General features: G+C 36.7%; 1 protein-coding gene across 5 annotated transcripts in view; it reads right to left on the reverse strand.

The window, feature by feature from the left end:
* The window catches only part of MAP2K5 (mitogen-activated protein kinase kinase 5), a 239,809-nt gene that overhangs the window by 176,673 nt on the left and 44,689 nt on the right, over positions 1–18,447 (reverse strand). For all 5 annotated transcript variants that reach the window (XM_081290299.1, XM_081290300.1, XM_081290301.1 and 2 more), the window contains 2 exons: positions 16,682–16,730; positions 9,724–9,788 (listed from right to left, as the gene is read on the reverse strand). In XM_081290299.1, the coding sequence (XP_081146425.1) occupies positions 9,724–9,788; positions 16,682–16,730 (114 nt within the window). The remainder of the gene's footprint in view (positions 1–9,723; positions 9,789–16,681; positions 16,731–18,447) is intronic.

Here is an 18,447-nt window from a genome sequence, read left to right on the forward strand (position 1 = left end):
CAGTTAGCAGTCATAATAGAATCAGTATGTTTGAGAATCTTACACAATACATATTTTCCAAATACACTAAGCTTGTTAAAATGCTATATTGATTGTGCCCTAAAGCAAGTTCTAATTTTGTCTGAACTTTTTTTTCATTTCTTTATTTGAATTCATAAAACAAAAACCACACACTCTGCTTTTGACAATAACACTATACATACTTTTTCTTTTTCTTAATACTGACAAGGAAAACTATGGAAATTTTAGAGTCAAAAGGACAACACAATATAAAGTCACATTTAAAAAGCAAATTACTGGTTTTGTTTTTTTAAAAAAACTTTATGCTTAACATTCCAACGTAAACCTCTATTGCTATTTCCCCCTCTAATATTGTAACCTATTCCTTCAATTCAGTGTTAGTGTTCAAATCAGAACCTAAATATATTTCACTCCAGCAAGGCAGCAATTTAACAGAAACATGGTCTCCTACATCAAAATAACCAATGACAGAGGCAGGGAGGGGGGAGGGCTATGGCAGAAAGTTATACGCAGTAAATGCCTTTTGGACTTTGTAGTGAATTATTTTCCAAAAAAGCAATTTAAGTAAATGCCCTAGATGCTATGGTATACAGATATTTGCTTTTGCAATATGCCAACCAAAAGACTACAATTTTCTAACACATCAAATCCTGCAAAATAGCTTAAAATTTTTAGTGTGTTTTAGAAATCAAGAAATGCACCACCTCCATTAACACAACCATACAATTAATCTAGAGATTTTATTATTAAATTCTAAGTGTTCAATAAGGAAGGAGACCCAAAGGATAGACCAAACAACAAGTCATGCTACAATAACTGTCAGCCAAGGAATGGTTGTGTTAACATGTACTAAAAAGTCTCGAACTAGACATGGTTCATCATTGACTTTCAGAATTATACATTAATTCATATTTTATATCCAAATCTAATGTGGCCTAAAAATGACAAAACTCAGTCAGTGAATGGCAAACAGAAAAACCCTGGCTTTGAGAAGCACCCCTAAGTATTGATGTAGGTGTCAGAGGACCTGCAGCCTCTTCTTAACTTGACCTTGGGCATGCCACTTCGCCCTTCCAAACTTTTTCTTTCTCGCTGGTAAAAAGCAGGTAATCATATCTTCTCGGCATGATCAGGCCCTGTCCCTCTTCCATGCTCCCCTGAGCTCACTATACTTCATGACCCTGACCTAGACACAACACACTCATGTCCATCTCAGGGCTTTTGCTCATGTGGCTACTTCTGCCTAGAAGGTTCTCCCAGATTTTCCCCTGACAGGCTCCTTCTTGTCTTTCAGGTTTCAGCTCTGAGATACACCTTCCCCAAGCACCTCCTCTGCATTCTTTACTGCACTTGCAACGTCAGGCATCATCTTATTTCAGATTTATTTCCTTGATTATTATCTGCTAGCCCACTAGTGTGAGCCCCAGGAGCATGAAGATCATGAACGTTTTGCTCACTATGGTATTACATGCACTTATAATAGTCTTGGGCACTAGTGACACCCAGTAAATATTTATTCAGTGAAGACATGAATGTACAATAAAACAAAATTTAGAAGAAAAAATAAAGCATCACCTGACAAGATTTTCATGGTCCCTGAGTGCTACATTTAGTTCTGGAACTTGAGACTCAGGAGACACCAATGTGGTCATCATGTGCCCAGGTAGAACTGGGGGATTCTTAGCAGTTCTGAACAACAGTAATGTCATTCTGTTTATGGTAGGAAAGTCTGCCACCTGCCAGAGCCACCTTGCAATGGACAATACTTTTGTGTTCATCTTTGGACTATAAAGAATCTGCCTCTGCAAATTAGTTCTGGTAACAGTAGGTAAGGCACTGTGTAGGCACAACCAAGATGACCAAGACAGGCCTCTCTTCCAGGAAGGACCATCCAGTGGGAAAACAGGAAGAAGAGAACATTACTCATGCCGGTCAAGGCTACTCTCAGAGACATTCAAGACAAGCAATTTGTGTCTAGCCTTTAGAACAAAAGCTAATGTATTTGCCTATAGGAATGCCCTTCATCTTTTAAGCTGGCTGTCATAAAACCCTTTGACTCTCTCCTTGAGGTCAAAGTTAGCCAGATCCTTTAACCACTTCTCAATTCAAATATCAGTTCCTCCATAAGGCCTTTCCTGATTCTTCCTGAGGAAGGAACTAAGTCATCACTCCCGCCCAAGCTCCCAGGGCCTGTGCCCCATACATACTGACATGCAGCCCAGTCTGTAAGGTTCCATGCTTACCTGTGGATAAAATTTCAGGCTCTCTCTGGGGGGGCTCTCAGCACCACACACAAGTAGAACTTGGTGGCTCCAATGGATGAAGGAGGATGGAACAGACACAATTCCCAGGTCCCTCATTACCTGTCCATGCTCCTCAGAATGCTCTCTGAACTGTCTGCAGTTTTCCATCAACTCAGCACTGAGAAACAGAGCTCTGGATCTAAAATTGGCATACTGCAGGTGAAGCCAAACCCAGATGTTACGACCTCCTAATGCACACTTCATGGAAACCAGATCTCTCTCACCCTGTAACAACATATGTGTGCTAATATAATATTTTTCCTGTTCCCAACCACATTTGCTGGGGACTTTAAAGTTCTTTTTAAAGAACTTTATTAAAATAATATATGAGAAAGAAGTCTTACCATTTCAAAATTATTTTTCCCTGAAAAGAGATGGTATTGAAATACTTACATTCAGCAAATTCTTACTTGAAATATTACCATAATGTATTGATTTTTACCAGGCTCAATTGACTGAAAAGTTGTTTGTATAGCAATATTGGCCTAACCAATATACTAGAACAATTTTGCTACCCATAGTAATCAAGTGCATTTCTGAAGTATAATTATACTGTCATAAAAATAAAGCCAAGATACCCTTTTCCAAGCAATAAAACTATAGGGGCTATAAAACAGGAAGAAGAAAAGACTAAATAAATGAGATTTTTAAAAATGAAATTTAGTGTCTTTCAAAAATACCACCACTTCCTCTTCCTTCCCTTAAGCCACAGTTAGCAAAAAAAAAAAAAAAAAAAAAAAAGAAAAAAGAAAAAGAAAAAAAGATCAATACTTCAATCTCAATAAACTATTTCAATAATAGTTAATTCGGGTGGAAAACAGAGTCTGAAAATCTCTGCTCAGCGACCTGTGACATGCTGTCATGTTGGTTAGATGCCAATAATCCATCATTGCCATAATGGATTTGAACACATGTGAGGTTATAGGAACATGGAGGGGTGTGGGGAAGCAAAGGTGAGAAAGGTATAGAGAATCATGAGCTCAGGTTTATTCTTTAGAGTCTAATCAATACAGTAAACATTATTGTATAAAACAAACCTATAACAGTGAATGCTGAGAGAGGGAGAGAGAGAAACATACATAATTAATTTTATTTGACAAATACTCATTGATTTTCTGAAAACATTAATATCCTTGCTTGTCACATGATCCCATAATGCAACCCAGCTATATGTAAGTATTTAATTTTGCATTAGGATGATGTCTTGTTTGCTTGTTTAAAATATGGTCTTGGCTGCAAGGAAAAGGCCCTTCATTTGATTGGAAATTTAAAGTAAGAAATAAATCAAACAATCACCGTAGCTCTTAGGTCAATATCAAAATCATTTAAAAACTACTTTTCATTTACAAGATGCATGTCAGGGAAAAAAATATAAAGAAGTGGGGTCATCGACACAGTCATTATAGCTGCTGGGACCAGACCTACCACTCTCTGGTTTGAAACCTTCAGGTTGGCTGATGAAAGAGGAAGTCAAAGTTTCCTGGGTACTCTGGGTTCTCTATTTAGTCATGCCTCAGCCAACAATGGGACCATCTGAGAAATGTATTACTGGGAAATTCTGCCATTGTGTAAACAACATATACTGCACTTAACAAAACTGAGATGGCTGTAATGTCACTAGGCTACGTAATCATATGGGACCACTGTGACGTACATGGTTGGGCACTGATCAAAATGTTGTTATTTAGAATGTGACTGTATTTTCACCAGAGAATATTTTTAATAATATTTTTTAGAAATTCTATACTTTGAAATATTCCGATACCTAAATAGCATTTAATGAGATAATTCATATATTTTTACACATTATATAAATTACCTTCAGAGCTTCTAATTTCATTAATGAAATTATATTATTATATCCAGCCCCAAACACAAATTTATTTTAGGTGGTCTCTCAGCCATGTCACTAAGGCAGCAAACAACTCATTAGCATGATCTCAGTTACTATTTCCGAGGACCACTCTCAGCCCACTCCTCAACAGATATTACTTAAAATGTAAAAGCAATATCTTTGAGAATTACTATCCCCTCTTCTCATTGTCTCTGGATAATAATTCCTGAATAATAGCATAAAACCAATCTTTAAAACATCATTTAGGTAGCTTATATGCTATAAATTATATCACAGAAAATTCTACCCAAACTAGACTCTTCCCCATACTGTGAGAAGAAGCTAGAAGTACAAATTTACTGCTGTTTTCAAATACCTAGAGACCAGAATATGTGGCCAAAACACTGGCAATTGCAGTTAGGAAAAAAAATAATGTAAAAGGTGATCCTCCAATGATTGTTGGCTAACTGATTTAGCATGATTTAATCCTAAGTGTTAAATAATTACTTCATGTCTGGACCCAAAACTTGAGAGACTCTGTCCAATAAGGTGCTATGGAAGCAGAGTCCTGGTGAGTGGTGCTGGAATCACAGAATGTATGCAAAGTAATGGGAGCAGTTCATTGCTTTCATCTCAATGTGGCACACTATACAAAAAGAGGACAGTGACTAGTATGTCAGGCCATCGGATGCTTATCACTCAAAACTTTTACGTGTGCATGGAAATTAATCGAATATATGTCCTTTGTTTAGAAATGCCTATCTTCTAAATGAATGTCACAGAACAATCATGTAGCCTCTAAAACTAGCTAGATATGGGGCCAATCCAAGTAAAGAGCCCGACTAAAATCTAATTGGGAGAGATTTTATTTGCCTCATTCTCATCTCAGCTAACACATATCAAACATCTACTCAGACCTGTGCTGGGTGCACTAGAAAATACAAGGAAACACCAAGGACTCTGCATGACCTTGAGAAACAACGCTGTCTGGGGGAAAGTGCAGACCAAAAGGAGACACTGCTCCAAGTTCTGGCTTAGCCACAGAATGGCCACAAACTGTGAGCCCTTGTGTTTTCCAGTGGTAAAGTGGGCTTTACATTATACCAGCTGTCCTATATCAATCTGAAAATAAATTATGATAAGAGAAACTTTTAAATCATGTAAATATTTATGATACAACTGAACAATAGCAGAAAACAGAATTATGTGTTATGATATAAATTAAGAATTTCTCAAAGTTAATTCAACACAACTGTAATTCTATGAGGTATTTACGCTGTTTCTCTAAAAGAGTCCCATGACCAAGTGAAGGTGGAAAATAGAGGGTTTAAACATTTCTTCCATTATTAGTACTACCATTACCAGTAGCTAACATTTAGTAAGTAGCAGCCAGTGCTAAAACTTGTATAGATCATCTCATTTAACCTCACAACCTGATAAAACAGTGTTATCATTGTTCTCATTTTACAGCTGGGAAAATGGAGGAAGGCAACATTATACAACTTGCCCAAGGTTGAAAAGCTTGTTAGGAGCACATGCAGGCTCCAAACTTAACCAAAACACATACTATTTTGTCTTTCTCAAAGTTTAAAATTCATTGTGAATTTCTCAGAGGGAAAGAGAACATGTAACTGTCTTCAATTTTTTTTTGCGGGGGGGGGGGAGAGTCGGTGGGGGGGGCAAGGGAGCAAAACTTGCAGCACTTTGGAAAACAGGAATAATGAAAATGCACCCATTTCCTTTTCCTGAACTTTCCTCCTTCCTAGGTTTGGGCTTAACTATAGCCTAAGATATTTCTTTTACGATCCATTTAACACAAATTAGTAATCCAAGAAATCCCAATTTAAAATTACCTGCTTAGGTTACTATCGTAATACAGAGAACAGCTCAGTAAGGGACAACATGGAGAATCTACATTACTATTTAGCTTAAATGATGGAGACAAAAATTTCATATTGCATAACTGTGGAAAATATCTAGACTTAAAGGAAGACAGTGTACTATTAAATAATATACATTGCATATACACATGACATCACGTCCCTTCAGATTTACAACATCCCATCAAGTGGAGTGAATAAGACTAAAATATTAAACTTTTGCTTTGCACTTATTAGCTTAATATACTCTATAAGAAAAAAATTAAATAGGCCTGTTAGGCAGTTTTGTTACCAATGAGTGGATTTTCCAATATTTTCTTCGTCTAGTTTATGTAGCATAGCCTCTAATGTAATCATTTTTGTTTGAAAAACCATAATTTTATAGTCAACACCATTAAGGTAAACTTAGTGTAGGAGAAACCCTATCATAACACATCAAATGGTGTTTTATAAAGACTTTAGTAAAGTGGATTCTCATTTCTTGATGATTACACCACTTCTTTGTGCTGAACTAAAAGCCAGAGATACAAGAACAATAATACAAACTAACACCCAGGCAGAAATGAAGCTCAGTGATTAAGAGAATGATGCAATTGGGTATCTTCATATTCCTCTCCTTTAGGAATCACATAGGCATTGGGTACAGTGGTGCACACCTATTCTGGGAAGGCTGAGGCAGGAGGATCACTTGAGCCCAGGAGTTTAAAACCAGCCTGGGTGACACAGTGAAACCCAGTCTCAAAGGGCTGGGGCTGTAGCTCAGCAGCAGAGCACTTGCCTAGCGTGTGTGTGTGGCACTGGGTTCGATCCTCAGTACCACATAAAAATAAAATAAAAACACTCTGTCCATCTACAACTACAAAAAAATTTTTAATAAAAGAAACCCAGCCTCAAAACAACAAAACCAGAATCACATAGGCAAAAGGATAAGTAGAGTTTTTTCTTTTATGAGAAATCTATTATATAAATAGAGTATTAAAATTATCATAATACACACCTTCCATAAGAAACCTATGTCCAACACATTCTTCAACACTTGTATAGAGCATTGGCAATGGTAAGTAAATAAACTCTTAGAACAAGTTGCTAATGTCATCCCAGCATTCTAGCAAATTGAAGAACTTGTGCTAAGAACATGTAAGAGAATGTTCCTGGACATTGGGGACCTCATGGAAGAAGTTCTTGATATGCTTCTTAGCTAAAAAAATAACAATAAAGAAACAAATGGGAATTACTGCTTAATGCACTGAGAGGTAAGAGGAAAGGAGATCTGGAGATGGATGGTGTTGACAGTTGCACAACAATGTGAATGTACTTAATACCACCAAACTGTACACTTAAAAATGGTTAAGATGGTAAATTTCATATAATGTGCATTTTACTATTAAAATAATTTTAAGGCATTAACATAATTCATGCTGTAATTGTTCCTTGGGGGATGGGCGTGTTATTTCTACTTTCCTCTATATTTGCCCTTTGTATACACATTTGTTTGAACTTGATAGAGGATTTTAACATCTATGCTGGGGGTGTAGCTCAGTGGCAAAGAGCATGCTTAGTATGCATGGGCCTGGGTTTGATTTCCAAAACATAAAAAAAGAAAATTTTTAATAACTATGATATTATGTCTAACAAAAATTATCTGCCAGGTTTTGGTGACCTTATATTTTTTCCCTTATAGAACATAACAAGACAGTAAATTCATGATAGGTCTTCAGTTAAGAAATCCAAAGCTGGGCTGGGGATGTGGCTCAAGCGGTAGCGCACTCGCCTGGCATGTGTGCGGCCTGGGTTCGATCCTCAGCACCACATACCAACAAAGTTGTTGTGTCCACCGAAAACTAAAAAATAAATATTGGGATATTCTCTCTCTCTCTCTCTCTCTCTCTCTCTCTCTCTCTCTCTCTCTCTCTCCTTTTGAAAGAAAGAAAGAAAGAAAGAAAGAAAGAAAGAAAGAAAGAAAGAAAGAAGAAAGAAAGATCCAAAGCTAAATATTTGGTGCAACAACACAAATAAGAAGTTAGAAGTCCAAATAAATGGTTTTTGTTTCCATTTGAAGCCAATAAAGGGAATCCAAAGGGTTGGTATAAGTCTTTCTTGTTTATTATATCTAGCTATCAGAATAAAAGCATTAAAAAGAAAGGTTGAAGCAGTGAAAGTTGCTCCTTCCAGGAAATTCAACAGAAGCAAATCGGAGCAAATAATGGTTCATCTTATTTCCTTTCTAGGAAGCTTTAGAACAGGGTAAAAATTCAGGTCAGATAAAGGTAGGGAGGGGAAGACTAAGGTGAAGAGATGTCATACATGTGGTGCTGGGGTTGCCTGGAATGAATGCCAGTATAACCCAGAAGAACAACAGCCTCAAAACTCAGTAGGGCAGGCCTCCAACACCTTACAGGCAAAGCCCAAAGATGGTATAAGGAATATGTTATGTACGTCACAGTAGAAGGACTTAACTTTCAGACCTACTATTCATAATACTCAGTCATCTGTGGGAGAAAAGAATCCAAATAAGTGAACAGAAATTCTTAAAGGACTATATTTGGGAGAAAAAACTCACATCCTGGTTGTACCTAAAGAGGGGGCTAAAGCCTTGGATGGGTAACCAGATCAGATGACTTCAAAGGAGCTTCTAACCTTGAGAAATCAAATATTATGCCAAGGCCACATTGATACCTGAGGCATATTCTGGGATTTTAGGATACGACCCTTTGTGACCATAGGACAGCATCTGTATTCATGTGGTTAATCAGAACTTAAAATTCTAAGAATGTGAGTAACCAATTAGAAAATAAATTAATTATAACTCTGAAATTATATATTATTATTGATATTAAAATATCTCAGGTAAAAACACCACCATAATGTAATGCAGGGTTAGTGTATATATGGAAAACAGCTCTCTAGAGGAAAGCTTTATTACTCCCTCAGGGTTTTCTTACAGAGTATGGATTTTTTAATTCCTAGTGGAATATTTTTCATACACCATTGCAGACTATTAAGTACCAGATATTACATTATGTAGTTTAAACTTTGCACTACTGCATGAGAAAGACTTCCCTATTGAGAGAACTATTTTTTATGGTTAGCATTTTTTAATATGAAAATGAACACTCCTTTAGGGTAAGATCACCGAGACTGGAATTTGGGAGAGTTTTATAACTTAACATATTCATCAATGTGTGTAGAAATTCTCTCAGGGGAGTAGAGTGAGGAAAGAAGAAAATACAACAGGAAGAAGGCTTTTTAATAACTTATAGTGTCAACACAGGGCAAAGCAGTGGTATTTATAAGGTTTGGCTTCCACTGGGCATAACTGTAAACAGGCAAGGAACAAGCACAGGGTGCGAGCAAGTTAAAAATAATAATAATAATAATAATGGTGTTAAAGAGTGAAGGAAAATATGCATTAAACTTCAGGCCAGTTAAAAGTACGCTTGCTAATGGTCGACTATTAACTGCTCACCCAGGAGAGATGCAGACCCAGAAATATTAAAAGGCAATATAAATGCACTTTTCAGGCAATTCCTGAGAAAATACAAGATGCCTTGAAGAATTTTGGAGTCAAATGTGGAAATAAAATCTAAGTACTGGTGGTCATGAAAAAATTTTTTGCCAAAGAGTACTTGGATTCCTAGCATTTGGTAAAAGTGGAAAGAAAGTTTAAACAAAATTGACTACTCACTTGTAGACTGTGCCTCCGTTGCCATGACCAAGGGTGTCTCGATACCGTATGTCTTGTTCATTTATCTCCACAAGAAAGAAAGAAAAACAAAAAGGGTGTCATGCTGTGGATGGAAATGTCAAGGAAAAGCAACTCTGGGCCATAAACAACAAGCGGTCTGGGTCATTTCAAGTTCAGCTGCAAGAACGAGAAGATCAATACAACATTTGCTGTCCAATTTATAAAAGACGATACCAAGGGACAAAGTGATGGAAAGTTTAATGACAATTTGTTTGCCTGGGTCATTTCATTAAAGTTTGATAAAAGGTGTCAAAATGGAATGATATAACATAGCTCAAAAGGGTCAGGTCAGAGATACTGATAAGAAAACAGTCTCTAGCCCTGCATAGAACCAGTGCTGAACAGCAATGCACACAACCAAAGTCAAACTTGGGAAGACAGCATATATACACAGGCGCACAGCCAGGCCCATAATCTAATGCATGATGTGTAAATAAATCAGCCCTGAAAACTCCTTAGGTGACCCTATAATTAACATTTAGCAAACTAACTGGATAATGTTTATGATTTTCCTGAGCATAAAGAGCCTTTCTTTGCAAATGATAAATTAGTATACAGCAATAACCGGTAGAAACCGTATTATGCTGATGGAGAAATGCCAAATCAATGCACTTTTAAATTTACATATACTCAAACATTATAATGCATTAAGGGAAAATATGCAGGCATGTGATTTTTACAAACTACGGTCATTTTTATAATTTGATATACAAAAACAGCATGCATATTTTCCAAGACTCCATAAAACCTACTATACCCAAAATATTATTCTCATTTGTATTACAAATAATAGGTAAATTATGCTAGCACCCACAAAATGTTTCACAGTTTCTGAAGAACTGTAAAAGTAACTGTAAATAAGTATTTATCAGATAACTAAGACTAGTCAGCCTTTATTTGAGGCATTCAGTAATTTCACTAAGTAGATTTAATAAAGGTGTTTTTGGTGTTTTTTTTTTTCCATACCTAAAGCTTGAAGAAAGCCATCGTAAGCCTTGGGAAAAAAAAAAATCAATTTCCAGGGAATTGCACTGCCTTGCATGGGCAGAAAATGGATGGAGTTTTTAATTCAATATCACTTGGAAAAAAATAGTTTACTCTCAGACCATTATTGTAAAGCTTTAAATATTTGCTCTACTCTAAACTTCCACCAATTGAATAAAGCAAGGCATCATTTATCAAGGGACATTTTTTCTTCTATACATTTCTGAAGTTGAAGCTTCAGAGAGCTGTGATAATTAGGAGTGCAGTGCAAGTAACAGAAACAGCTCCTTTTCCAAGCCGTTTTGCCAATCCTAAAAGAATATCGACAGATTAATGTGTAAAGGCCAATGCAGCACCCAATTTAATTGTAGTACAATGTGATTGATGCAATTTACAATCAGTTAATTACTATATTTAGGGTCAGTGAAAAAATGACAGACAAGTCAGAAAAATTGTCAACTACCTTCCTACTTGAGAAAAACTCTGTTTACCACAACCTTTATACTATAAATACAGAAAACAATTTTTTAATCTGTATAAAAGATGTGGTATAAAGGAAAGAAAAGAAAACCACATTATTATGGACTGAATGTTTTCAAACAACATGAAGAAATGCAGTACATAAAGTGGACTGAGAAGCTATACTAGCAGAATTGCTATTTGGTTTACTTTGATCAATGAAGGCACATAAAGAGCAATATCTATTGGCGCATATAAATAGGCTACTAGGCCAATGCTCTAACAACATTCTCTAGGTAATCTAAATGTGCCTCCAACAATCTAATTTGTACCATTAACTTGCCTAACAAGCTATATTCTCATCATGGCTTGAAAGAAATTTCTAGGAGACAGAAATTTCACTTTCTTGAGTTCACAGATTTTGAATTAGTGGCACCAATACATAAGGGTAAGCAGGATGTAGGTACACAGTACCTAGGTTCTCAGCTCTGGAAGGACTGTGGTCTATGGGCATGTCCTCTCCACCACTGCAGAGGCAAAGTGGTAGGTATAGCTGTCCCTGAGCACCTGCACTCATTATAATCCCAACATCATAGTCTTTACCACTGATACTAAGCTGTAAGAGAAGTGGCCAGCATTCCTAGCACTCCAACCCAAACAGGAGTGATAGGCACACAACATCATCAGAGGACAGGCAGGGGAGAGGTGAGAAGGACAGGAGAGGGAGGCAGATGAAGTTTGCTGCATGTGTGCATGCATTAGCACTAAGCACTGGGTAAACAAGCTACGAATGGAAAAAATCCAGACAAATATGGACTCCCTCAGAAAATGGGGAAGGCTGCAAAGTTTGGGTAAAGATAAAAATGGGTTTGAAGAATAAGTTCTAGGATCATTTCACTGTAAAAGACAGTATCCATTTAAAAAATAATATTAGAGACTATGGGATGCTTTAAAGACATACAGGCCTTTGTTGAGCTTATGCATCAACTGCTACTTTTATTGATTTTTCAATATTAAAAAATATCAGACTCTTAATATTTGCTTATTTGAATTTTCTTATTTTTATATATTATATAAATATTTCTCACTTTTTCAAAAGATGGGTTTGGTTTTGTTATTTTGTTTTGAGACAGTCTCACTATGTTGCCAGGCTAGTCCTGAACTCCTAGGCTCAAGCCACTCCTCTGTCTCACCTCCCAAGTGCTGGCACTGTAGGCATGCACCACCCCACAAGGCTTAAAAAAAAATTAAAGAAAAACTATTAGAACAGAACTTGAGAATTGATTATAAAAGCACATTTTGAAAATTTCATGTTTGATCAAAATGGGTTACCCTAATTGTTCTTAACTATTAAAAAATTACAGGGTTTAACAAACTGTTAATAAGAACATTATTTTTTTAGTTAGATGAGCATATTAAGTCAATTTTTCAAAATAAAGCACAGGAACAGTGCTGATTATGAAATGAAGGTGGGATTTGTAAGTCTATACAGTATAGCATTTAAGTATTGTAGCTGGAATCAAAATCAGTTTTACAGCATTTTAAGACCATCTGGCACATTCATTTCAGCTCTGTAATGCGTTAATAACGACTAGTCCAGGCTAGCTCTGTCTTTTAGCACACTTCAGTTCCATGCTGTACATCAGCAGCTTGTCTCAGGTGAGGTATGGAAGGAGGTTCTTCTCTATCAAGGCCACTGGCCCAGAGGAAAGCAAACCATCAAGTAACAGGCACACACAAGTAAAAAGCAATTTCATTAGCTATATCTGTTTTTTTTTTAAGTTTTTAAAAATCGCATAATCACATAGCTCTTCAAATTGAAAAGAAGTGAAAGAGGGTTTTTTATTATTTAATAAAGATATGCTAAATAGTTTTAAAATGTATTTCAGTTTCCTTGTTTCAACTAAAAAAAAAAAAAAAAAGCAAGAAGCAAAGAATAGGTGTGAGGGAGGTGGAGGAGAAAACCACTTTTCTATACAATTACTAGGTGTGAAAGCACATGACCAAGGAAATGACTGCCAGGGTCTCTGCTGAGAGGCTGCCACCCAGGGCAGTCAGGCTGTGTGTATGTGTGGGCACAGGTGGGCACAGTGTAGTTAGGACTTAGACACTGTCTCATTTATGTTTCAGTCTTCATGAATCTCAGAGTTTTGTATACTAGTAATGATTCCGTTTTAAACCTGATTTATGGTGGATATCTATTCCTCCCTCTTTTCTCCTAAACTCAAAAGAATTTTTTCTAAAGGTATTTGAAGTTCTCAAAATAGCAGCCAAAGATGCAGCAGGACCAAAATCAGTTCTAGACCTGTTACTTCATAAAACATTCATACTTGATTTATCAGAAACGGGAAAAAATATTCTCACCCTCCCCCACAGACGCTAAAACACAAAAAGAGGCAACACTAGAGATGCAAAGGTCCTAGACACATATCCTTGAGGAGCTGTGCACTTTTAAAATCCTTTAAATTGACCCTTTGGGCTATTTCTAATCAGTTTAAACCCAGGACCAATGTTAAACAGATGATGCCACCCTGAACCTGGTGAGAAAATACTCGGAGAACACAGCAGTGAGGCTGACTTACAGCCTCAATAAAGCATGCCAAAATTACCTTTTGATTTATTTTTTGAGTTGGAAAAACAGAATCCTCCATTACAAAGTGTGAACAGGAAAACAATGTCTTCATTCCAAAGACTAAATGTTAAACTCTTAAATCAGTGCTTGATTAAATATATTAATGAAATTAATGGGAAAAATGAAATGGAATTCAATTATGGATTAGCAAAGAAAGCGTTCTTTGTTTATTGTCTGCCTATATTAGGAAGAATCAGTACCTATCGCTTATAAATCATTAAAATAAAAATGCTCAATTAATCCTTATTTTATATGTAAAGGTCTAACAGAAACTCGTCCTATCACTAGACCTTTGCTTCACAAATCGAAGCAATAATGGTTTCAGAAAGCAGTCACACTCTATGAGCAGACAATTGGAGAGATTTAGTAAATCCCACTTTATAGAGCAGAGACTAATCGGAAAACACAAGCCAGTCAAATGTTTCTTATGAACTGTTGACACTATATCAATGCTGAATCAATTGGTGGCATTTACTCTGAGTGACAGAAAAGAAATAAATATTTATATCACATAACCTATATCAATGAACCCAGGCAGAAAGCTATTTCTAACCTGTCAATATTTGATTATCTTGAAGAATCATGTCCCTTTCTTTTAATGATTAATATGAATTCCTTATTAAATCTAAGTGGAGGCCAGTGGAAAGGCAAATCATTATTAATGCTTGAGAGCATAAACCACTAAAATAAAAAACTACGCTCAAGTGTTAAAGTATCGTTAAATGTGACTTACATCTTCCATATCAAGTGGTGTCAGCGCTCAGCCCAGAAATTTATTGATGCCCACGCTGCACGTTACCTCGCTAAAGTGCAACCTCACCCATGGTTTAGTTAATCTGTAGCACCAACAGGAATCAGTAGGAGATATTTTGAAAACTTCCAAAGGTGGAGTGTTTTTAGTTTTTGAATGAAAGTAACTTAAGAAAAGCTTATCCTTAAAATACATAAAATGCCAGACTATTTAATGTGGGGTTTAGCACATCCCCAAGGGAAAGAGATGAACAATCTTTAAGTGTCAAAAATCATTGCCATGACCACCTCCCACCACAGAGAATCTCATAGCTGAGACCACTAAGATGTGTATGGTACTAGGATTTGTTGTCAAAACATTGGGAACATTTCAGAATGCTTATTTTTTGCAGTGGAAATCAATTGTTTTTCATTTTTGAAAGAGGAATCTATGACAGGTTATTTTCCATTGCCTGGGTTGAACAAATGTAGTTAAAGCTTCTTAATTTATGTCAATTTTGAAATATATTTTCCAGCTGAAGAACACAAGTGACTGCTACATAAATTACAATTAGTAACTAGAATGCAAGCATGGTGAAGATACATAAATATCCTAGGCTCAATGTTTCTAGTTAGGTTTTATTTCAATAGTTAGGTTTTATTTCATATAGGTTCTGCACACATCCCAAGCACTGGGGTGACCTCTAACAAATTTTTTGCTCTTAAAGGCAAAATTATTAGGTAAATACTATCTAAAATTTGAGGGCTGGAGATAAAGCTTTATTTATTTATTTATTTATTTTTCCTGCTCTGGGCTCAATCCCCAGCAGGAAAAATAAATAAATAAATAAATAAAAACCTATCTAAAACTTTGAGACCACCAAGATTATACATACATATAATGCTAGATTCTCCTCAGCTGCTTGCAAGATGTTTAAGGACAGGAGTTCACACACACTGGATGACAACCAGCTGTCAGAAGCCAATCAACTTAATTTTCTCTAACTGTATTCAAGGGATGATATGCTAAGTAAGAAAGGCTTTCAGAAGCACTACCATACAGCCACCGTTTTAAAGCACGCGCATCTATCAGACCACAATGTTACAGGTGATATTAAAGGACAAGCATGAGGACCCAGCTTTGTCTTCCTGACATGCTCCACTACAAGTACTTGATTCATGAAATGCCAATGAGGCTTGGAGAGGTCAGCGTGTGAAGGCACTGAATAAGCATCTGAGATAATTAAGATTTCAGCCTTCGAAACATGGACGGGAAGTGAACAGCAGTTAAGAAAATCAATAAGAGTCTTTTATTTGCAGTGACACAGATGTCTCAGTCAATAGAGCCTAATAGGCAGGCTTGATCGCAATGGACAGGCGCCTGCCTGCAAGGCTATCAGAGGGCTTCCACTATAACAAACATTAAAACGCATTTATGTTGCTATTGAAGAATCGAGGACCCTGTAGGTAGCGTAATTTACCAGTGTATGTTTAAAAGCACTATACTATATCAAATGTGTCCATTTACTTGAATTAAAATTAGTGAGAAATAACTGGCCTGCAGGCCTGTTTGTCCTCACTGGCTGGGTTAGGTCACTCAGTTTCACATGGCCATCATCTAGGCAAACCAAGGTTTCCAGAAGCTCAGGGATTTTCTGTGCCAAAGGTCTGATGTCCTGCTGCTCTCCTAAAATCAGTGTTAGTTTCAGGACAAAAGGAGCTAAGGTAAAAAAAAAAAAAAGTACCAGTTTTTCATTTTCTCCCCCAAGATAATGAAAGAAACAGCTGCCTCAGAATGCAGGACCATTTCAACAACCCATGGGTTGACACACTTGTTCAGAACTGATTAACTTTTTTAAAACTGAGATGGCAGCAGGGTGTGTGCATGGTACTTCAATCTGCTGGGAGTGAAACCCATTAGCACAGTTTGAAAAACGTGCTGCAAATTGTTCTGCCAATCAAATTAAACCATGTCATTCATTTATGACAAGAAGAAAGTCACAGGTTCTTTACTGTTCAATAAGTTTACGGATAAAAACTGTACAGTAATAAGTTACTATTACTTGAAAAGCTTCATATTTACATAATACCTACCTGCCCAGTGGCTAATATTTTTTTCAGTTCAGCAGAAGACTTCTTCAAGCTGAAAAGGAAAGACATAATTAGTGGTGAGATCACCAACACCTCTGAACACTACTGAAAATTCCAGACGAAAATACACATTTGCTTTTAGGTATAGACACAGACTATACTTCTCTCTGTGTAAGATTTTTTTTTTTCCAGAGTAACTGGCTGAATATCAAAGGTATTAACAAGGTGAATGAAATCTCATTAATAATCTAAGCAATAAAGAAGCCTACAGTCAAGAGGAAGCTACAATATTTAATGGACAACTGCAGTGATATTTTGGATATAGTTCCGCTGCCTTTGGGTAGCCTTTCAGTAGCAATTTTATGTGGACACTGTCGTCTGGTAAGCACAAAGTATCTAACAATGCACTCTAAGAATGTTCACAGTAAACACAGGTTACAGAACTTTAAAAAATAAAATAGAAAAGAAGTCCTGGTCTTTTAGTACAGTTAAAAATTACAACTCAACTCCTGGGAAGTCAATGTACAGTAGAAATAAATCCTGGTTTTCAACAGTTGCATGATCTGGGATAAGCTACTCATCCTCTCTGAACTTTAATTTTCTCTTTCTATAAAATGGAAAAAATATCAACTTTATTGAGTAAACAGGAAAATTAAATATCACAAAATAGCACTGTGTCTTATACATAGTCAATATATTTTTATGAATAAAATCAATAAATTGTAGCTGCCTCCTCTGCTTTCCTATAGACACGAGACTCAGCTCCAGTGTTATTTAGGGAATGTTAAGATGTTCTCTGGACATATATGGTTATGTGCTATACCTTGGATCTTGATGTACCCTAAAGGCTTAGTGAGAAGAGGTAAGGCCTAGTGAGAAGTTTTAGGTCACTGGGGGCATGCTGGAGGGAATTGTGGAATGCTGGTGTCTGCCTCTTTTTCACACACACACTCTCTCTCTGCTTCTACACTATGAGGTAAGCAATTTCACCCCTACACGCTCCACCATGATGTGCTCCACCACAGGTACAAAAGCAATGGGAACAATCAACCAAGGACTGAAACCTCCAAAATAAATTTGTCCTGATGGTCTCAGGTATTTGCCACAGCAACAGAAACCTAATACACTATTAAAAATGTATGTGGATGAGGTTAGCAAAAGACCATCTTAAGAAAGAGGGGTGGCCAAAGGAAGGTTCTTCCAACTCTATCATGAGTTACACCTGTACATGTCCACCCAACCAATAGAGTGGTGTTCAAAATGGCATCAATGTTCTATTTTTTTTAATATTTATTTTTTAGTTGTAATTTGGACACAATACCTCTATTTTTTCATTTATGTTTACGTGGTGCTGAGGATTGAACTCAGGGCCCCACACATGCTAGGCAAGCACTCTACCACTGAGCTACAACCCCAGCCCCTCAATGTTCTACTTTTTAAAAACTTTTTTTAGTTGTAGATGAACACAATACCTTTATTTTATTTTTATGTGGTGCTGAGGATCTAACCCAGTGCCTTCCACATGTGAGGTGAGCACTCTACCACTAAGCTACAACCCCAGCCCTCAATGTTCTATTTGACATTAAAATCTTCCTAATTCTATTCTTAATTATGCACTCTAACCCTCTACCTATCTACCAGATTAACTCTCTCCCTGTGTGAGTCATTGGAGTAGTCATCTTTCTTCCTACCCCAAGATGGGGAGCTCCCTGAGAACACAGACCACGTCTCATTCTATCTATTCCATTCCCTCCTCATCCTCAAAGTGA

Source organism: Spermophilus citellus (genome assembly GCF_964194105.1).
Source record: "Spermophilus citellus genome assembly, chromosome: 4".
NCBI lineage: Eukaryota > Metazoa > Chordata > Mammalia > Rodentia > Sciuridae > Spermophilus > Spermophilus citellus.